This window comes from Plecotus auritus (genome assembly GCF_963455305.1).
Source record: "Plecotus auritus genome assembly, chromosome: 1".
In the NCBI taxonomy this organism is placed as follows: domain Eukaryota; kingdom Metazoa; phylum Chordata; class Mammalia; order Chiroptera; family Vespertilionidae; genus Plecotus; species Plecotus auritus.
Window position 1 is genome coordinate 128,654,890 of NC_137770.1, and position 22,680 is coordinate 128,677,569.

Genomic DNA, 22,680 nt, shown 5'->3' on the forward strand with positions numbered 1-22,680 from the left:
GGACTTATAATAGTTTTATGTCTTTCATAAAATCACTATTTATTATCAAATTCTGTAGGATTCATGATACTTTTAAAGTTAAAATAAGAATTTCAAATATGCCTGCATTCATTTGTAAGCAACCACAGCCTCTACTAATAATACTGCTGTTTAGATTGAGATTGCTATCAGGACATTCTTGAGATTACTACTGTTCTTTACCTGTAGGTATATATAGCCTTTCCACTTGCCTTTAATTGAGATAACTCTTTCTCTCTCACTCCCAACTATATTATAAACTAAAATACTGCATTCCCAAATGGGGATGATATCCAATTTGCAGCTAGCAAATGATGGTAATCTCCTTGATGACAGAAAACATTTATCTAAGTTTGTCATGACATGAAGTGCAAGTTTTTACATATGGTGGGTTTCCAGTGATATGTGAACCAATGAGTGATCATCAAGTTTTATTGACTTGTGGGACCCTGAAATAGGAGAAAATTATTATATTGGTCAGCTTCATGAGAACTACATCTCTTTTGAATCAGAATTTTATATTTAGGCATCAATGATCAATTATTGACTTCTTCAGTGGCTTAATTCAATGACCATCTTTTGATCATATTAGTATATAGTAATCTATAAATATTGAAAACTAAGTGGTGCCCTGACCGGTTTGGCTCAGTGGATAGAGCGTCGGCTGTGGACTGAAAGGTCCCAGGTTCGATTCCTGCCAAGGGCATGTACCTTGGTTGCGGGCACATCACCAGTAGGGGGTGTGCAGGAGGCAGCTGATCGATGTTTCTCTCTCATCGATGTTTCTAACTCTCTATCCCTCTCCCTTACTCTCTGTAAAAAATCAATAAAATATATTAAAAAAAGAAGAAAACTAAGTGGCGTGCAATTTCTGATAATTAAATCTTTTCATTCTTTAGCTTCCAGAGGGCTTATAAAATTGATAAAAGAAATGACAGTGTATTCACTTCAAATTCATTTTTCCTTACCAATAGTCTTTCTTTGCACTAACTAGTATTTGGACAACATCCTTTACTATATTAAAATTTGCATTTCAGAAAAGAAAGGACTCCTTACATTTTAACGATCAAATTTTATTATGTAGTTTTGTAATGATGGTGATTTTCTGAGTCACAAGTTTTCTCTCACCACCCTGTTTTTCCTTGACACATTAAAAATGTATTGGTGACTTTTCGATAAATTCCAAAGTTTTTGTCCAGCAAAATTTTTAATCCCTTGGGGATTCTAAGAGTGGTAAACTTGATAAATTCTACTCTGGTAAAATCTAATAAGAATTGCTTTTATAGTGAGGATGATTCATGGGAAGATGGTATACTTATTTTTTTTTTAATGTATCTTGTCTCTCTTCCTGACTCAACAGCTCCCCCTACGGTTCGTATTGTGCACTCAGGGTTGGCCTGTAATATTGAGGAGGAGCGCTATTCTGAAAGAGTCTACACTATACGTGAAGGAGAAACCCTAGAATTGACCTGTTTGGTCACTGGACACCCACGTCCACAGGTGAGTCCTGAGCCGTGACATTGGGGGAAACTATTTAAGTTTGTGTGTGTTTTAAATTCAAGCATGGGGATGTAATATGTTGATTGCTGAACATTCAAGCTTGAAGTATTCATGTAGATTAAATACAAAAGTGAAATTTTTGTTTTTCCATTGTAAAAAATTTGGAAAACACTTTTAAGGAAGCTATTGAAAACGAAACTACAAAAATATCTCAGTAATATAACTGAGTAATATAATTCATTTGGTAATTAGTTTATGTTAAAATGTGGAACATGATTTCATGATGATATAATTGCTGCTGAGGAAGCACTTGTTCTAAAACCTGTGATGTATGAGGTCATGTTTACTGTCCTTAGTTGTTATATTCATAGGAACTTTGGAAAACAAGTTCTGGTAGGTGCTATATGCATTCATATTCTCAGAGTCATCACCTACAGCTTTTGTAAGCTATTTAATAGCAAGAACAGATACTGGGACTTTTAAAAGTGCACTAAAATTAGAAACAATGAGCAAAGGAAAGCCATGTAGGAGTGAGAGAAAGAGTTAGCTCTAAGAAAATATAGTAGGTTATGCATCTATAATGTAAAAATTTACCTCGCATACAGAATATTCAGCATGCTTTACTCATTAATTGCCAATTTTTATTGTCATATATTTAACCTGACCTAGTACAAAATGTACATTGGTAATCAATACAAACACTATGATATAACCTCTTATTTGGTAGAAAAATTTACATGTTTTAAGTTTTTGTGTTACAGAGAAAAAAAAAAACCCAGCTAACACAACTGTATAGGGGAAAGTAAAGAGCAATGTGGAAAGGGGGGATAAAGGGTGATGGAAGGAGACTTGAACTTGGGGTGATGATCATACATACAATATGTTGTATTCTAATACAGATGATATATTGTAGAATTGCAACTCTGAAAACTATAGTTTTATTGACCAATGTTACTCCAAATAAATTCAGTTAAAAAAGAGAAATGTGGAGATTTCATGACCCATCATTTTAAGCTTGTCTTTTGCTCCTGTCTTCCTTAATGCTTAATACTCAAGGATGTTATGATGCTACCATTTTGACCCTGAAGAAAAAATAAAAATAAGCATATGAACTTCAAAAAATGAACAGATTGATAGAGATAATTATTCTTAAAACTAAAATGGTAAAATATGTTTTATAAAACATATTGTTAGTAATATGGAAAACCATAAAAGTAATCTAGAAAATAATTAAAAATATCAAAAATATTGTAACTTATTATGGCTAAAATTGAAAATTATAACATTTACTATTAACTGAAAATTGATTAAAGAATGAAATTGACTTAATAAAATTGATTTCTACAAATTTGACCCATTATGACCAGACTTGGTAGAAAAAAATTGCAAACCTGGACACGTAAGGACTGAAGTAATAATTGTTAAAACTTGATATAGACAAAGGAGGTGATATGCAAAGCATTCTTATTTTTAAATGAATAGAGAAAACAAGGGAGGCCAGTGAAAAATTTTTATTAAAATTTAGAGAACGGGGTGAAGGAGGTCAATGGGGAAAAAGGAGGGCATCTATAATGCTTTCAACAATAAAGTTAAATTTTAAAAAATAATAAAAATACATATTTTCACTAAAAACAAATTCATAATATGTATAAGCATTTAAGTCATAAATTTGTATTTCTCAATGAAGCTTTTCTACATGTTTTTGTTTGAACATTTTATAACTTAATGTGAGCAAAGTTCGTGAAATTTCTCAATAAAATTGGTTGTACTATATGTGTAAAATAATTCATTTATATACATATTTCAAATGTAACATATCAAATATTATGCATTAAAAAACATCAGGCTTACTCACATTATATTTATTGAGTATCTATATTGTAAGTTGTAATGTTGCATTGTACAAAGTAGATTTGCCCAATGTCCAGAAAAGATATATTTATTAAATATAGTTGCTTGCATGACTATTCTTTTAATATTCTCAATGAGTATGAAAAAATGATATTTAAAATAGCAATAAATGAACTGATGCAAATTTAAAAAACAAACAAAAACATAGAATTAACTCAAGAATATTATCTCAAAGAAATTTAGTGTACTTATTATTTAATTATAATTTTTGTGCTTATATAAATAGAACAAAAATTCCAGAATAAAAAATTTGGTATCAAAACCAGCTTTATGAGAGGCAGCTTATGGCAAGAGAAGATTCATTATGCTCCCATTATTCCCACACTGAATGTGCCAAATTCTGTACCTTCTAGACCCCAAATTTTACATAAAAATGCAACTTATTATCTGTTTTTAAGTCATCCCAGCTGTTCTGCTCTTTCTATCTCCATCCTTATCTTCCCTTAATATTAGAAATTTCTTATTTTATCCATACAGCTTCCCTGTCATGATGAAGTGCATTCTTTGATCTCTAGCCAACCCAAAATAAGTTCTGATACAAAGGACTAGAATGTTGCCTTATTTATTTTTCCTAAGCAATTCCATGTTTGGAAACATTTCACTTTGCTCTGATCTTAATGAAAATTTATTGTTTCAGTATTATCACTTCTGCATTCCTAGAAGTAATTCATGTGTTTGCAGGTGAATCAGTTTCAGCTCACACATCTGGTTTGAAAAATTAACTGGGCCTTTTCTTTGTCAACAAACTGTATAAGGAAGGCTGACAGAACAGCTGGGCCTTGGCAGCCTGGCCAAACACTGAAGGGCATGCTGCTGGCAGCTGGTCCTGAGGATGATTTTTCTTGGCTGATATTGTGAAGCTGGAATGGTTTTCTTGCTGCTTTGTCTAATCTGGATATGATAAGAGTTGGAAATGCAGTAGAAGAGAGAATTTCCTCATTCACTCTCCAGGAGAGTTCTTAGTCTGTTGTATATTCTTGTGGCAATGAGAGTCACAATGATTTTCATTTTCAGAGCTATCCAAAGACAATGTTTCCCCCCAAAATTTAAAAATTTTCTTTAAGAACATATTAGTTGGGAATGTGTATGATCTGAGGATGTTGATGTATCCAAGGGAAATACAATACGAGCAAGGCAGTAGTTAAGAGCACGATATTAGAACCAGACTGCCTGGGTAGTTGACCTTGGGGAAGTTCCTTAACCTCTCTGCTTTCTGCACCTCAGTTTTCTTATCTACATAATAGAGATGATGGTATTAATAATACTATTATCATAGACTCCTTTTGATAATTAAATATGTATTCTAACTATATATGGACATATATTGTTTTATATATATGTATATTTAGCACATAAGCAATATATTGTCACATAATAAAACATATGTTGGCTTTTCATTATTTTAAGGTAATTTATGATTAGGCTCTAAGTCTTAGAATTGAATGTAGGTATTAAAATAAGATTTAAAAAATGTTTCTTAGCATTCTTATAGTCAACTTTAAATCAGATTAATTTATTTTATTTTTTTTAATCTGAACAATAAAGATTTATTTTAAAAAACCTTAAAAATAAAGGAAAGCCAATTTAGATGGAAAAAAATAAAAATGTATTTTGAATGCATGCTTTGTCAGATATGCGTGGTCTGCAAATATTTTCTCCCAGTGTTTTCAGCATTTTCACAGTGTCTTCTGCAGAGCAAAAGTTATTAATTTTGATAAAGTCCAATTTATTGATTTTTATGGCTCATAATTGCGGTGTCATGTTTAAGAACTCTTAGGTCATCAGCCCTAGGAACTGATGATTTTCTCCTCTAAAGGTTTTATAGTTCTACATTTAAATCTGTGATTCATTTTGACTTACTTTTTGTTAAGGTGTGAGGTTCAAATATTTGCCCGGTGGATATCCGACTGCTCTAGCACCATTTGCTGAAAAGACTATCCTTTTTCCATTGAATATCGCATGCATTTTTGTCAAAGTTGGCTGTGCTCGTGTGAGGCGGTTTCTGGGTTCTCTACTCTATTTTTTAAAATTTATTTATTGATTAAGGTATTACATATGTGTCCTCATCCCTCCATTAACCCCCTAACCACCACCGCCCCCGCAACTCATGCCCTCACCCCCCTGGTGTTTGTGTCCATTGGTTAGGGGTATATTCATGCATACAAGTCCTTTGGTTGATCTCTCATCCTTTCCCCCACCCTCCCTTACCTTCCCTCTGAGGTTTGGCAATCTGATCGATGCTTCTCTGTCTCTGGATCTGTCCCTGTTCATCAATTTATATTGTTCATTATATTCCACAAATGAGTGAGATCATGTGGTATTTTTCTTTCTCTGCCTGGCTTATTTCACTTAGCATAATGCTCTCCAGTTCCATCCATGCTGTTGCAAATGGTAAGAACTCCTTTTTTACTGCGGCGTAGCATTCCATTGTGTAGATGTACCATAGTTTTTACTCCACTCATCTGCTGATGGGCACTTAGGCTGTTTCCAAATCTTAGCTATGGTGAATTGTGCTGCTATGAACATAGGGGTGCATATATCCTTTCTGATTGGTGTTTCTAGTTTCTTGGGATATATTCCTAGAAGTGGGATCACTAGGTCAAAGGGGAGTTCCATTTTTAGTTTTTTGAGGAAACTCCATACTGTTCTCCACAGTGGCTGCACCAGTCTGCATTCCCACCAACAGTGCACGAGGGTTCCTTTTTCTCCGCATCCTCTCCAACACTTGTTGTTTGTTGATTTGTTGATGATAGCCATTCTGACAGGTGTGAGATGATACCGCATTGTTGTTTTGATTTGCATCTCTCAGATGATTAGTGACTTTGAGCATGTTTTCATATGTCTCTTGGCCTTCCTTCTGTCTTCTTTCGAAAAGTGTCTATTTAGGTCCCTTACCCATTTTTTTTATTGGGTTGTTTATCTTTCTTTTGTTAAGTTGTATGAGTTGCCTGTAAATGTTGGAGATTAAACCCTTATGGGTGATGACATTGGCAAATATGTTCTCCCATGCAGTGGGCTTTCTTGTTGTTTTGTTGATGGTTTCTTTTGCTATGCAAAAGCTTCTTATTTTGATGTAGTCCCATTTGTTTATTTTCTCTTTAGTTTCCATTGCCCTAGGAGCAGTATCAGTAAAGAAGTTCCTTTGGCATATGTCTGAGATTTCGCTGCCTGTGGATTCCTCTAGTATTTTTATGGTTTCCCATCTTATGTTTAAGTCCTTTATCCATTTTGAGTTAATTTTTGTGTATGGTGTAAGTTGGTGGTCTAGTTTCATTTTTTTTGCATGTATCTGTCCAATTTTCCCAACACAATTTATTGAAGAGATTGTCTTAACTCCATTTTATGTTCATGCCTCCTTTGTCAAATATTAATTGGGCGTAGTGGTTTGGGTCGATTTCTGGATTCTCTATTATATTCCATTGATCTATATGTCTGTTCTTGTGCCAGTACCAGGCTGTTTTAAGAACAGTGGCACAGCTTGATATCTGGTATTGAGATCCCACCTACTTTGTTCTTCTTTCTCAGGATTGCTGCAGCTATTCGGAGTCTATTTTTATTCCAGATGAATTTTTGGAAAGTTCGTTGTAGGTCTGTGAAATATGCCGTTGGTACTTTAATGGGGATTGCATTGAATCTGTAGATTGCTTTGGGTAGTATGGACATTTTGGTGATGTTGATTCTACCAATCCATGAACACGGTATGTTCTTCCATCTGTTTATGTCTTCCTCTCTTTTTTCAGTGTCCTGTAGTTTTTCGCATATAGGTCTTTTAACTCCTTAGTTAAGTTTATTCCTAGGTATCTTAATTTTTTTGGTGCGATAGTAAATGGGATTGCTTTTTTAGTCTCTCTTTCTATAAGTTCACTATTGGTGTAAAGAAATGCCATAAATTTCTTGGCATTAATTTTGTATCCTGCTACATTGCCAAATTCATTTATTAAGTCTAATAATTTTTTGATGGAGTCGTTAGGGTTTTCTGTGTACAATATTATGTCATCTGCGAATACGGACAGCTTTACTTCTTCTTTTCCAATTTGGATGCCGTTTATTTCTTCTTGTCTGATTGCAATGGCTAGTACTTCCAGTACTATGTCAAACAGGAGTGGTGAGAGTGGGTATCCCTGTCTTGTTCCTGTTCTTAGGGGAAATGGTTTTAGATTTTGTCCATTGAGTATGATGTTGGCTGTGGGTTTTTTCATATATGGCTTTTATTATGTTGAGGTATGATCCTTCTATTCCCACCTTGCTGAGAGTTTTTATCCAGAAAGGGTGTTGGATTTTGTCAAATGCTTTTTCTGCATCAATTGATATGACTATGTGATTTTTATCTCTCAATTTGTTTATGTGATGTATCACGTTTATTGATTTGCGGATCTTGTATCATCCTTGCATCCCCGGGATAAATCCTATTTGTTCATGGTGTATGATCTTTCTGATGTATTGCTCGATCTGATTTGCTAGAATTTTGTTGAGGATTTTGGCATCTATGTTCATGAGGGATATTGGCCTATAATTCTCTTTCATTGTGTTGTCTTTATCTGGTTTTGGTATTAGGGTGATGCTGGCTTCATAGAATGAGCTTGGAAGTGTTCCTTCCTCTTGAATTTTTTGAAATAGTCTGAGGAGGATAGGTTTTAGTTCTTCCTTGAATGTTTGTTATAACTCCCCTGTAAAGCCATCTGGCCCTGGGCTTTTGTTTGCTGGGAGCTTTTTGATGACTGCTTCAATTTCTTCCATAGTTATCGACCTATTGAGATTTTTAGAATCTTCCTGATTGAGTTTTGGAAGGCTGTATTTTTCTAGGAATATGTCCATTTCCTCCAGGTTGTCTATTTTTTTGGAGTAGAGTTGTTCATAGTGTTTTTTAACAATCCTTTGTATTTCTTTGGGGTCTGTTGTTATTTCACCTCTCTCATTTCTGATTTTGTTTATTTGGGTCCTCTCTCTTTGCTTCTTGGTGAGCCTGACTAGAGGTTCATCAATCTTGTTTATCCTTTCAAAGAACCTGCTCTTTGTTTCATTGATCTTTTGTATTGTTTTTTTTGGTCTCTATGTCATTTATTTCTGCTCTGATCTTTATTATCTCATTCCTTCTGCTCACTCTGGGCTTTTCTTGCTCTCTTTCTAATTCTTTGAGTTGTAGAGTTAATTGATTTACTACCATTTTTTCTTGTTTTTTGAGGTAGGCCTGTAGAGCTATAAACTTCCCTCTCAGGACTGCTTTCATTGTGTCCCATAGATTTTGGATTGTTGTGTTTTTGTTGTCATTAGTTTCCAGGATGCAACACAGTCATTATTTAAAAGCATGCTATTCAGCTTCCAAGTGTTTGAGATTTTTGGATTGTTTTTATTGTATTTTATTTCTAATTTTATGGCATTGTGGTCTGAGAAGATGCTTGGTGTGATTTCAATCTTCTTGAATTTGGGGAGACTTTGCTTGTCACCCAGTATGTGGTCTATTTTTGAAAATGTCCCATGTGCACTTGAAAAGAACGTATATTCTGTGGCTTTGGGGTGAAATGTTCTGAAGATGTCAGTTAAGTCCATCTGAGTCATTTAGGATTGCTGTGTCTTCGCTGATTTTTTTTTTTTTTTTTGTCTAGAGGATTTATCCAGTGATGTCAGTGGTGTATTAAAGTCCCCTACTATGATTGTATTGTTGTCGATCTCTCCCTTGATATCTTCCAGGAGTTTTGTTATGTATTTGGGTGCTCCTGCGTTGGGTGCATATATGTTTATCAGGGTTTTATCCTATTGTTGTATCAATCCCTTTAGTATTATGAAGTGGCCTTCCTTATCTCTTGTCATGGCCTTCACTTTGAGGTCTATTTTGTCAAATATAAGTATTGCTACCCCAGCTTTTTTTTTTATTTCCATTTGCCTGAAAGATATTTTTTTATCCCTTCACTTTCATTCTGTGTGAGTCCCTTATTCTGAGGTTGGTCTCTTGTAGACAGCATATATATGGGTCATGTTTTTTTATCCATTCAGCCACTCGATGTCTTTTGATTGGAGCATTTAGTCCGTTTACATTTAAAGTTATTACTGAAAGGTACTTGTTTGTAGTCATGTCTATTTTTGTGTCTGTGTTCCTTCTTACCTTTTATTTCTTCTTTTTTACAGTATTCCCTTTAGCATTTCCTGCATTGCTGGTTTGGTGGTGATAAACTCCCTTAGCCTTTTTTCGTCTGCGAAGCTCCTGATTTCCCCTTCAATCTTGATTGATAGTCTTGCTGGATAGAGCATTCTTGGATTCAGTCCTTTGCTTTGCAACACTTTGTATACCTCCTTCCATCCCCTTCTAGCTTGATGTGTTTCTGTTGAGAAATCATTTGATAATCTGATGGGGGATCCTTTGTAGGTAACTCTCTGTCTCTTTGTTGTTAATATTTGCCATTAAAATTATGATATGTCTTGGTGTGGGTCTTTTGGGATTGATCCCGCCTTGGACTCTGTACCTGTGTAAGTTTTTTCTTCCCCATATCCAGGAAGTTTTCTGTCATTATTTCTTCAAATAGATTTTCTAATCCTTGCTGCCCTTCTTGTCATTCTAGCAGCCCTATTATACGAATGTTACTTCGTTTCATGTTGTCCCAAAGCTCCCTTAGGCTTTCCTCCTGCTTTTTAATTATTTTCTCCAGTTGCTGTTCAGATTGAGCTTGTTTCTGTACCTGATCTTCTAACTCACTAATTCGGTCCTCTGCTTCTTCTAGTCTACTATTGAAACTTTCCATGGTGTTTTTGGTTGTAGCTATATCACTTTTCATTTCTTCCTGATTCTTGCATAGGTTGTTGATTTTCTCATCCATTTGATGTATGAATTCCACGACCATTACTCTGAATTCTTTTTCAGTCATTTTGCATGCTTCAATTTCATTAATTTTCTTTCTTGGCGACTCATCATTTTCTTTCCTCTGGGGATTGTGTCGTCTCCCCATTCTGACTATCACCAGAAGGTTCAAACTTCGAGTTGCATGGACCTGGGCCATGTGCCATGGGAGCTTCGCACCACCCGAGTGTCAATGAAGTGCTCTGACACTAGAACGTGTGGCTGCCGTGGGTTGTTGGGAACCAGGCTCGCCCAGGGTCAGTGTTACCAGCTTTCAGTGTGGTCTCATGTGTGCACCTAGAATCAGGGATCCCGCCTGCACTGCACTGTTGGCGTGTGCCTAAAATGAGTCCCCTAGCGTTTGCCAGGAGTCAAAGTTTCCCTGTGTCTGCACCAAGAATCGAGTATCAGAGTCTCTGTTGCCTCATGTGGCTTCTCGCTGAGAATCAGGGTCCCCTTGTGCACATGCACCAAGAATTGGAGTCACTGGCTCTTAGTGTGAATGCACTGTGAGTCAGGGATCCCAGGCGCACACGGTAAGAAACAGAGTTAAGTCAGTGGTGCTCAGTGCTGCGTCTTGCTGGGAGAATCTGGGTCCTGGTCACCATGGGGGACTGGGTTGCACAGTAGCACTGTAGCATGCAGAAATCTGCGGCTGAGAAGTCTGGATTCTTGTTGTCTGTTGGTCTGAAGCTGTGGTTGCAGGTTTCTGTCCCCAGTGGCTGCAGGGTCCTGGTTTGCATCTGAGACCAGACTTGGTGGTGCTGAGGCCAGGATCCTAGTCTCAAGCAGCTCTGTTTCTCAAGATGGCGAGATCTCTGTGCCCGGACTGGCTGCCCAGAAGTGTCCGCTTTGTGCACGGGGCTCTGCCGTCTAAGACTGCTCAGTTTGGCAGCCCCTTGGAGGACCTGCAGAATCTAACTGTCCCTACCTCATACACACACACACCCCACATGTCTACACTCTCCTCTATGGCTCCCTCACTCTCTCACACTCCCTCCCTACCTTCCTGCCGGTCGCCATCTTCCAGTCCTAAATCAGATTAATTTAAATAAAATTTAATATTTTGTGTTTGAATGCTCTGGATAGCCTTTATATTTCTGTTTATTAGCTTTTTTTTTAGCTTGCAAGGACTAGAACTATGTTCATATTACCTTCTTTAATGAGAGTTTATTATAAAGGTGTATGGAGGTTTAAGAAAGAAAGGATGTATTTGCCATTAAATCTACCAATCTAATGTTACCTCTAGACATCCATAATTTCAGGATTCATCTACTCACTTCCTTTTCATCTCCTTCCTTCTCTCTCTCACTTAATATTATCATACCAATAATAAATTAATTATGTGTATAGTAAAGGATTTTAACAATAGGATGTTTAACATGAATGTTCCCTTTCACTTTTCCACCCATTTCCAGTGATAAATATTAAATAGTTTGGTATATGCCCTAACTGGTTTGGCTCAGTGGATAGAGCATCAGCCTGTGGACTGAAGGGTCCCAGGTTCGATTCCGGTCAAGGGCATGTACCTTGGTTGCGGGCACATCCCCAGTAAGGGGTGTGCAGGAGGCAGCTGATCGATGTTCCTCTCTCATCAATGTTTCTAACTCTCTATCCCTCTCCCTTCCTCTCTGTAAAAATCAATAAAATATATATATAAAAAATAGTTTGGTATATACCTTCCCATCCTGTTCAGTGCATCTGCATAAATATAATTATACTAGAGGCGCACTGCACAAAATTCGTGCATGGGGGGTCCCTCAGCCAGCCTGCACCATCTCCAATCCATGACCCCTTGGAGGATGTCTGACTGCTGGTTTAGGCCCGATCACCTGTCTGCCTGCCTGATTACCCCTAACTCCCCGCCTGCCAGTCTGATCACCCCTAACTGCCTCTGCCTGCTGGCCTGATCTCCTCTAACTGCCCCCCTGCTGGCCTGCCTGGTTGCCCCCAACTGACCCCCAATGGCCTGGTCACCCCCAACTGCTCCCCTGCCTGCCTAGTCACCACCAACTGCCCCCCCCTGCCAGCCTGTTCACCCCCAACTGACCCCCCCTGCCGGCCTTGTCACCCCACGCAGCCTGCTGTTCCGTCATCCATCTGGTTGTTTCAGTTGTGATGGTCTCTGGCTTTTTATACATTAGGATATGTTCATTCATTTTTTAAAATTAGATAATGAAAAGTATTATTCCATGAGTAGAATTTTTCAGTTGTCCATGTGTTCAAATGAGCAAGTATAGATCCAGCCTACTTATTCTCAATGTGTGCTGCCTGGAAAGAACTTGTTAACAATGAAAATCCTCAGGTCCATCACATCAGAAACTCGTACTTTGGGGCCAGCAATAGGCTTGTGTTTTAGCAGGGCTTCAGGTAATTCTGATGTCTACTAAAGTTTGAGAACCATTGACTTAGTGCATTACCTTCACAAAGGCTGAATTGTACTTTGTATGGGTACATTACATTCTACTGTGTGGGTGCATTACACATTGTAATTATGGCCATTTTATTCAACATCAAACTACTTACATATTTTCACTATCACAAACAATAATCGAATGGACACTTCTATTATGTATATGTTTTGCCTACATCTTTGTTACATGTATGCTAACGTTTCTATAGGATACTTTCCTTTATTAAAATGGAATTATTTGGCCAAACTTGAAAGTGAATTTTACTTACTTCCTCACCACAAATAAATCATTTAAAAATTTGCCAATTTGATGTGTGAAAGTAAATTACACTCTATGAAGTTTAAATTTGTATTTTCTTAATCACTGGTCAGTTTGAACATTTTCCCACACAGGTCCAAATATATAAATCATTTGTACATCTTCTTTGTCTGTTGATAGTTCTTATCTACTTCTATTCTCTTACCAGTTTGCCGCTTGTCTTCTTGTGTACTACATCATTAAGTTTAATATCTGATACATATGCTGCAAATTTCACCTTCCAGTGTGTTTTCTTTAATATAGTGTCTGTTATTTTTATTCAGAGGTTTTTGTTTTTTAAAAGATGAAGTATTTTATCTTTTTAATTTGGGCCCTGAAGTTTTGTAACTACTTTAGCAAGTTTCCTCATGTTAATACATCTTACATTGTGTGTGTTTTTCTAAAAGCTTATACTTATTTATATATTTGATGACTAAATTACCAGGAAATAGTTTTTTCCATAGTATGAAATATTATTGTTCTCTTTTTTCTTGGTATCACTCTGTCCTAATCTATACAGGATAGTCAACATTATACCCAACAGCCTTAAAATGCTATTTTCTCTTTCTCTCTCTCTTTTTTTAAACTGTTATACTTGACATATAATATTATATTAGTTTCAGGTGTACAACATAATGATTCTATATTTTTTCTTGTGATGATAACTTTAAAAACATTTTTACACTGTGTAATGTTTAAGATTAAACATGAAAACATTCAAAAGAAGTTAAAAATCCTATTGCTATCATTTAATCAGTTTCATTATTCTATTTTAACATTTGAATTATCCCTTTTTATAGCATATCATGATATTTCAATTTCCAAACTTTTACAATATATTTTGATGTATACGAATTCAAGTCACTTCTTTGTCACTGTTTTTCAATATTTCCTTGATTGGCCTCAAACAGTCTACTCTTCTCTATGAATTTGAAAATGATATTTTCATGTTTCCCACCTAAGTAAATGTTGGGATTTTTTTAAAAAAAATATTTTTGTATTGATTTCAGAAAGGAAGGGAGAGGGAGAGAGAGATAGAAACATCAGTGATGAGAGAGAATCATTGATTGGCTGCCTCTGCAGGCCTCTCAGCAGGGATTGAACCCACAATGTTGAACTGTGACCTCCTCCTTCATAGGTCGATACTCAACCATGAGCCATGCTTGCTGGGCAATGTTGGGATTTTAATTATATCGCATCGTTCTTGCAGTGAGACCATGTGGTAGAAAGCATGACAAACTTTTACAAAGAACTTCTCAGTAGGATACTGAATATTTTAGAGTTCTCAGACATAAATACTGTTTATTGTAATCAATATACTGTGAGGATCTTTGAATTTGTTTTAATAAGAAACATAGGTATGCATATCTGGAAGGCTGGAAGATATTGACCTTTCATTTTTAAAAATAAAACAAAGGAAAGTGCAACAATTGACCCCCTCCTCCCCATTCCTGCCACCTCAACAGTAAAGATAAATTTTAAGAACAACCTACAGCACTGACTATAAGGACTTCCATATTCAAACCAAAAAAATTTTGACATGAAAAACTGAAAAGAAAAATGTCCATCAATTGAAACAGCTCTACTTTCATGAGTTGGCTTTCTGGATAAGATTTTATCTGAGTAATATTTTATCACTAAAATATTTTTAAAACCACTCATTAAAAATACTTACATATATCCAAAGACTAATATAAAAAGGATTAAAACTGTCTACTAGGTTATTACAATTCATCCCTAGGGAGTTTTTGCTTTGTGGATAAAAACAAAACTAAACAAAAATAAATAGGTCAAGACAATTTTTCAATATTACAATAGGATCACATTCAGTCATTTGTTTGCTATATAAATACATTCTTGATGTTAAGACTGTTTCAGTGTTGTTGATGTTTTTATTCTTATTCATTTTCTATGTAGATTCTAAAGTGATAATCTTATAATGAAATTCTTAGCAAATCTTTGTAAAGGTTCTTCAGTTTGAAACCATTACTGGTACCTGTGTGTTGTCTTTTGCAAATATTTTCTATATTTTGTTTCATATTGCCATATTTTTTTCTAATTCAGCTATTAAATTTCTTAAAATAATGTTACTGCTTGCACATGGAAAACAGACATTAGATTTTGGATTCATGTCCAATTAAGTGGGCAGAATTGAGATCTGCTATCTAATCAGAGATCATATAATATTACATTTATTCCTTCACATGGATTAAATAATTTATTATTTTAATCTGTCTGATACATTAAGTAAGAGACTTTCCAACTAAAAAAACTAATTTTTTTTCAGTGAATCCTTGGAAAGGATATGTGAAAGAGTTTTAGCCAAGCATTACAAATTTTATTAATCACAAATTCTATATCCATAGCTACCTTTACAGTCTCTCTCTTTCATGCACGTACACATACACATCTTGTCTCATCCCCTGGCAATATACAATTTTATTAAGTTCATGTTTTCATGGGTAAATATATTCACTGCAGCTTGTAGGAGGAAGCTCATTAGACATGAACAACTAAAATAAAAAAGTGCATCCATCAAAACAGTTCTATTTTGATTGATGTCATACATTCAAATAGTTTTGTTTTCACTGAATTTTATATATCATATAGGAAGCCTTTTTTGGTTCAAAACTTTAATATACTCTCAAATTGCTGCTTTTTACTCCCAGTCCATCAGCATGTCCAAAGATTTTTTTAAAATTTAATAAAAATCCTCATAAATTTAGAGAGTTATTTTTGCTCCTTGGAAGATCTGAATTAATTTACAGCTTTCTCAGAATTTATCTTTTATTTAATTACATGGAAAGTCATATATTTAGAAGAAACATTTAATATTCACATCAGTCACTTGGCTCAAAAAATATTAATGTACTGAATGAGATAATACATGTAGATAATTTAGCAGAGTGCCTAGCAAAAAGTAATTGCGGAGTACATCATCATCATATTTGTGATTGAATTGTTGATAAAAAATAATAATATATTTTATCAAATTAATAAGTGTAAGCTATTATTTTCATCACTACACAATTGCAGGTAACCGCATACAGTAGGTAGAGTATTCCTGTCTCTCCCATTGAAGTTGGTCTTGGCCTGACTTTAGCTAATGGATTTCAAGCTAGCTCAAACAGGTATGAGTCTGAATTTTGATAGTAGGGAGGATTTGAGGTGGAAGCACTATTCCATGACTTGGGTTTGATTATCTGGAAGAATACCTGGAGGCAGCCCTAGTATGTTGTTATGATGGCCCTTTGAAATTTAGACACCTACCATGATGACTTTCAAAAAATTAGATAGAGATATTGGAACTGTCTTTGCAGAATAATAAAGAAGATCCCAGAAGACTCTAAAGGGTGGGAATGTTAGCATCAATTTATTAGATCAGACTTATTTTTAAAGGTTTCCCAGGGACAATCCTGTAAATGCACTGGCATCTTTGAGAAGCTCAGGGGTTAATGTTCTCTGTGAACTGGGGTTGAAGTAGAGGATGCTGCCATGAACTGGGATCTCTAAACTCAACAGGTTGATAGGATTCTGAAATGACAGGGATTGAGTGGGAACACTTCATCAGCAGATACAGTGTAGATATAAATAGTGTAATGAGCAGCAATGTCAGAATAACAACCAGGTTGCTTTTATCTATAGGGCTATGTGGTAATGAATAATAGATTGTTGTGTCTTTAGGGATAAAAAATAGAGGTAGCTGTCTAGAGTGGTACTTGACTACTATAAATGGACAAAAATGACATCTAGTGAAGTGGTTAACATTTTATAATGTTATACAAAATCATAATCATTCATCCAGTTTAAAAATCTAAACTAGTTCCCAGAGCCAACACTCATTGTTTGAAAGGGAAACCAGGTTTCTTTGAGGAAAGACCTAGTAATATTATTAGAAGCTTACACAAAAATACAATCTGAATCTTTTTCCAAAGGGATTTGTGGCCATTTTTCACAGTAATTTGCAATGGAGAAAGAGGAATACCAAGACTTTTTGAGGGTCATTGAAGGTACGGAGTCTGAGATGGCACTGAAATCAATGGACTTGTAATGCTAACACAGAGTTGGGGGTTATGAATGTCATGTGATAAATAAAGCCCTGGCCTAGATAAGTGGGCAATGGTTATTTCTCCAGACTCCCAAGTAAATAATTGGAATGGATATATTAGCAGCTGGCAGGATCCTCACATTGATTATCTGACTTGTGAATTCAGTCAGAATCTTTATGATAAGAAGGACCCAGTGGAATCCTATAAAACGGTTCCTCTCAATTCAGAAGTAATACTGAATCCCAGGAGAAAATTTGAGATTAGGTAATACCATTAAAAACTTGACAGTGAAGAAGTAGTAGTCTCCATTATGCCTCCTTTTTAAATTTTTTTTCCACAAAAACCCAGGTGGATTATGACAGATGATGATAGACTCTGGAAAATAATCTAGCCAGATTGTTGTTGCTGGGCCAGATGTGGTGTCTTCACTGGAACAAATCAACACACCTCTGACACTAATTGGTAGGCAGCTAGTCATTTGACAAATAAATGTTTTTCAATTTTCATCAAAAATAATAATTTAAAGTTTGCTTTTATATGGGGATGGACAGCAATCCATATGTACTGCTTCATTTTGGGTCAAGATTAACTCTGTTATTCTATGTAACAGGGACACAGATAGTCTTGGTAATCAACAGTCCATTATATTGATTACATCATATCATTTTGATCTTTTGAACTAGCAGTAACACGTACTCTGGATGCCATAGTGAGATAAACACTTTCCAGAGATGAGAAATAACATACCCCAGATTGTAGTGGTCTGTCAAATTGGTGAAGATTTTCTGGAGTCCAATGGTCTGGGCATGCTAGGATATTCCACCTAAGATTATAAAAAAAATTGCTTATAATCCCTACCACTAAGAAAGAGGGCCAGCGTATGGTAAGCTGTTTTGAATTTTAGGGGCTCCATGTACTACATTTGGAAATATTGTTCCAAGTTACTTTATCAGGTAACTATAAAGGCTATCAGTTTCAAGTAGGTCTTAGAGCAAGAGAGGGCTCTGCAGTAACCCCAGGTTTTAGTTCCAACTGCTTTCCTGCTTCGGCAGTAGCATCTGGCATATTTGGGGTTGGATACAATTCCTGTGTGAATTCTTTGTTAAGTGCTAAGAAGAGACTATAGATTTATAGATTCTGAAGGAAGACTAAACTTTTTACTGCAGAGTATTAATTGCTCTTTGAAAAGCAGCTCTTTGGTCAATAGAGAATAAGAACCTATGGATACATGTCCCCTTGGTTGGGCAATTATGTGAAACATTCTACAACATGACTCTTCAGAGGGTCCCAATAGTATGGGGCCACAGTCACTCTCAGCAGTGACTAGCACAATAAAATTTGCTGTTTTGATTTTTCCTCCTTTTCTGTGTCACATTTCACAGTCCCCTACTCTGTGTCTCTGGGGTTATCTACTTGTAATCTCTTATTTCACACCTTCCCCCCTCCGCCTGGGGAAATTCCAGGATAAGACAGTACCAGTCTCCTGGACTCAGATCTAATGAGGAGTACATTTATACACCCAGCCCTAGTTTCCTATTTCTTACTGTTAACCTTATGTTGTTTAATTGTGTTTCACAATTATTCTACTTCTACTTTTCCAGAAGACTCATAAAGGAAAACCACAAATCATTAGCTAAGGTCTGATGTTCAATCACATTTTGCTTTTATTTCTTAAGACTTTTATGTAATATAACAGCAGAGGTATAGACTATATTTTCCTAATGTATTCTCCCTATATCTTTAAAAAATGTATTTTACTTGAGTTAAATCTAATTAAAAAAGTTTGCAAGTTTATGTACAAGAAATTTTGTGTGATGAAGTTTTATGATATAAATACAGACTGAGCATTTGTTTGGTTATGACCACTTTGCCTCTCATGGTCAAAACTGGATCTTCAGAGAGATCAGAAAGTAGTTCTCAAAACAGAGTCAAAATAATTAGGTGTATAAATCACATGGAATTTTGAAATTAGATGTCCTCTTTTGAAATTACATATTTTAATGAAAAATATATGTAGGACTGATAAGATTATAACCATCATTGTATTATAGTAGTTAACATGAAATAAATGTTTAAAAATGATCAGGACATTTGAAAAGGAGAGAATGAAATCAATACTACATATCAACATACAATTGAGAATTTCTTGGTTGTATTGTTCATAGTGAAATGTATCATTTTGAGATAAACAGTTTCAGTTCCTTTAATGTACAGGTCCTACAGAGTTACATAGACATTGATGCATTGGATTTTGATTATTAGAAGAATACTTCTATAGTTTTACTTATGTATTGTTTACTTTGGGAGATCTCAAAGTGGGAGATATTCTACTAGATATTCCCTAGTTTTTTCCTCAGCTTTTCAATCTTTTTTCCTAGTAGTTATTGAACTGTCAATAAAATCTAAATGCACATAGCTTAACATTGCTTTATATGAAATTTTTCATGATGGGTTGATAACCAAATTAATTTATGTTTTTAGTATATCTTACATATATGTTGTGTGTATATATATACATGTATGTATATATACTTACATAGATATACTTAAATATATATATATATACATATAAAGATAAATCCATAAAGAATGAGTAATTTAGCCATATTGATATGTCATAAATGATCATTTATAGTTAAATTAATCTCTACTACAGGAGCCTCACCTTATCCATGGGGGATATTTCCCCAAAACCCTAGTGGATCTCTGAATCCACAGATAGCACAAATCCCTATATATAGTAGGTATTTTTTTAATACAAATATACTTATGATATAATTAAATTTTTAAATTAGGCACAATAAGGGATTAATAGTAATAACTAATAATAAATAAAACAATTATAATAATATACCATAATGACAGTTATGTGAAAGTGTACTCCTCTCTCTCTCTCTCTCTCTCTCTCTCTCTCTCTCTCTCTCTCAACTGAGATGGCTACTAAGTGACTAGGGCAGGTACTGTAATACAGTGTGGATTTGCTGTATAAAAGGATGATTCATGTCCCAGTTGAAACAGAGCAGAAGGGCACAAGATTCCATCACACTATTCAGAAAGTGTGTAATTTAAAATTTATGAAGTTTTTATTTCTGGATTTTTTTATTTAATATTTTCAGTCCATGGTTGACTATGTTTAACTGAAACTATGGAAAGTGAAACATGGAAACAAATACAGTAATGATCTATTGTGATTCTGTTGATTCAGATTTATCCTCTTCACTTATGACCAGTACATTAAAGATTTGTGTTTTCAAACTTCAATCTAATGGAACATTCCTTAGATTGACTTTAAAATATTGAAGTTCGCAATTTAAATTTAATAATTTTAGTTACAATTATAGAAAATACTGCATATCCACTTCTATGTTAAATGTATTCTGTCAGTGATAATTCATAATATATACCAGTACTGCTTTAAACACGACCTATTTGTTTCAAATTAGTCTCATCACAGCCTTTCCCTGAAATGCTCAGAGATGCTTCAAACAAAATCAATAACAAATAAAAATCATTCTAGGATCTGAAAAAGTTGACTTTTGCCACACAAAGAAAATTCTTGCAAAATGGACTGAAAAACAACAAAACAGTTATTGAGAATGACACAATCAATTCATTTTTAGGAATTGTTAATATTTTATTTTGATTTTTCTCTTAGTGCCACAGTATTAACAAAAACTCAAATAAATATTTATTTCCCTGACAGTTTTAACATCTTTAATCAGCAAACATTGATTTTCTGCTTCTCCTGGTACATGAGGATCATCATTCCATATAAACTGGCCCCTTCTTGTTACTTACTTGCCTTTGGCAGAAATCATTACATGATGTGGAGAAGCTTGAGCAGAACAAAATTCTTAGTTAATTAGTGCCTTCTCTTTTGGGTGTTATAGAAATTCTGTATTTTTAAATATGAACTGATAGGCATCCAGCTTTGTAGTATGGTACCAAATCCAAGTGATCTTTTGCATTGAAAATATGAATAATCAGCCCTAGTCAATTTGGCTTAGTGGATAGAGCATTGACCTGTGGACTGAAGGGTCTTGGGTTCGATTCAGGTCAAAGGCACATGCCCAGGTTGTGGGCTCAATCCCCAGTGGGGGGCATACAGGAGGCAGCTGATCAATGATTCTCTCATCATTGATGGTTCTATCTCTCCCTCCCTCTCCCTTCCTCTCTAGTGTCATCAAGAAAATGGACTATAATTTTGGAGTTTTCTGTAATTGCATAGAAGCATTATGTGTTGTATAAAATGCTTGTAATGACATTTTATAAGATGCAAAAATTCTGTATCAACTAATGTCTAATATTAGCCTAAAGGTTCCCTAACTCCACAATTGTACAAGTGCCTGAATTGTACGATTGTATATTGCACTAATTTCCAAGGGCTGCTGAAACAAAGTACCACAAACTGAATGGCTTGATATAACCACGATTTATTTTCTCACAGTTCTGAAGGATTCTGAAATCAAGGTGTCATGATGGCCATGTTTCTTCTGCAATTTTGGTTAGAATCCTTCCTTGCCTCTTCCTAGCTTAAGGAGGCAGCCAGCAATCATTGGTGTTCCTTGACTTTTAGCTGACCATTCCAAATTGTGTCTCAATCATAGTGTGTGTGTGTGTGTGTGTGTGTGTGTGTCTTAGAAAGGCATTTGCCTCTTATTACAAGGACACTAGTTATATTGGATTATAGGCCCACTCTACTCCAGTATGAACTCATCTTAACTAATTACATCTACAATGTCCCTGTTTACAAATAAGGTCACATTCTGATGTATGGTGAATTAGGACTTCAACTTACTTTTTGGAGACACACACTTCAACTGATAACATATATTATCTTTCTTTTAAAATAGGTAGTATCCCAAGAAACTAGAAACACTAATCATAAAGGATATATGCACCCCTATGTTCATAGCAGCACAACTTACAATAGCTAAGATTTGGAAATAGCTTAAGTGCCCATCAGCAGATGAGTGGATTAAAAAACTGTGGTACATCTACACAATGGAATACTATGCTGCTGTAAAAAGGAAGGAACTCCTACCATTTGCAACAGCATGGATGGAACTGGAGAGCATTATGGTAAGCGAAATAAGTCAGTCAGAGAAAGATAAATATCACATGATCTCACTCATTTGTGGAATACAATGAACAATATAAACTGATGAACAAAAACAGATCCAGAGACAGAAAAGCATCAATCAGACCATCAAACCTCAGAGGAAAGGTAGGGGAGGGTGGAGGTAAGGGGGAGAGATCAACTAAAGGACTTATATGCATGCATATAAGCTTAACCAATGGACACAGACACTAGGGGGGTGGGGCATGAGTGGGCGGGTCTGGAAGGGGGACAATGGGGGGATAAGGACACATATTTAATACCTTAATCAATAAAGAAAATTAAAAATAAATAAATAAATAAATAAGTAGGTAATATCTTCACTGGGGCTTCATTGAAAGGGAATATATATATATATATATTAGTGGCCTGGTGCACATTGAAAGGAAATTAATTACAAGAAAGATTTGTGCAGTAATTATATTACTGCAAATCAACAATGACAGATCAAAACACACGCATGCGAATGGAGCCAGTGAGAGTTTTATATGTATTGCACATGCACAAGTCAATGTTTATTATTAAATTGCCAGTGTGCATCAG

At 35.3% G+C, this 22,680-nt stretch overlaps 1 protein-coding gene across 3 annotated transcripts in view; it reads left to right on the forward strand.

Annotated features, from left to right (window-relative positions):
• Positions 1-22,680, forward strand: part of MDGA2 (MAM domain containing glycosylphosphatidylinositol anchor 2) — a 1,034,824-nt gene that overhangs the window by 416,603 nt on the left and 595,541 nt on the right. For all 3 annotated transcript variants that reach the window (XM_080666137.1, XM_080666138.1, XM_080666139.1), the window contains exon 2: positions 1,379-1,518. In XM_080666137.1, the coding sequence (XP_080522263.1) occupies positions 1,379-1,518 (140 nt within the window). The remainder of the gene's footprint in view (positions 1-1,378; positions 1,519-22,680) is intronic.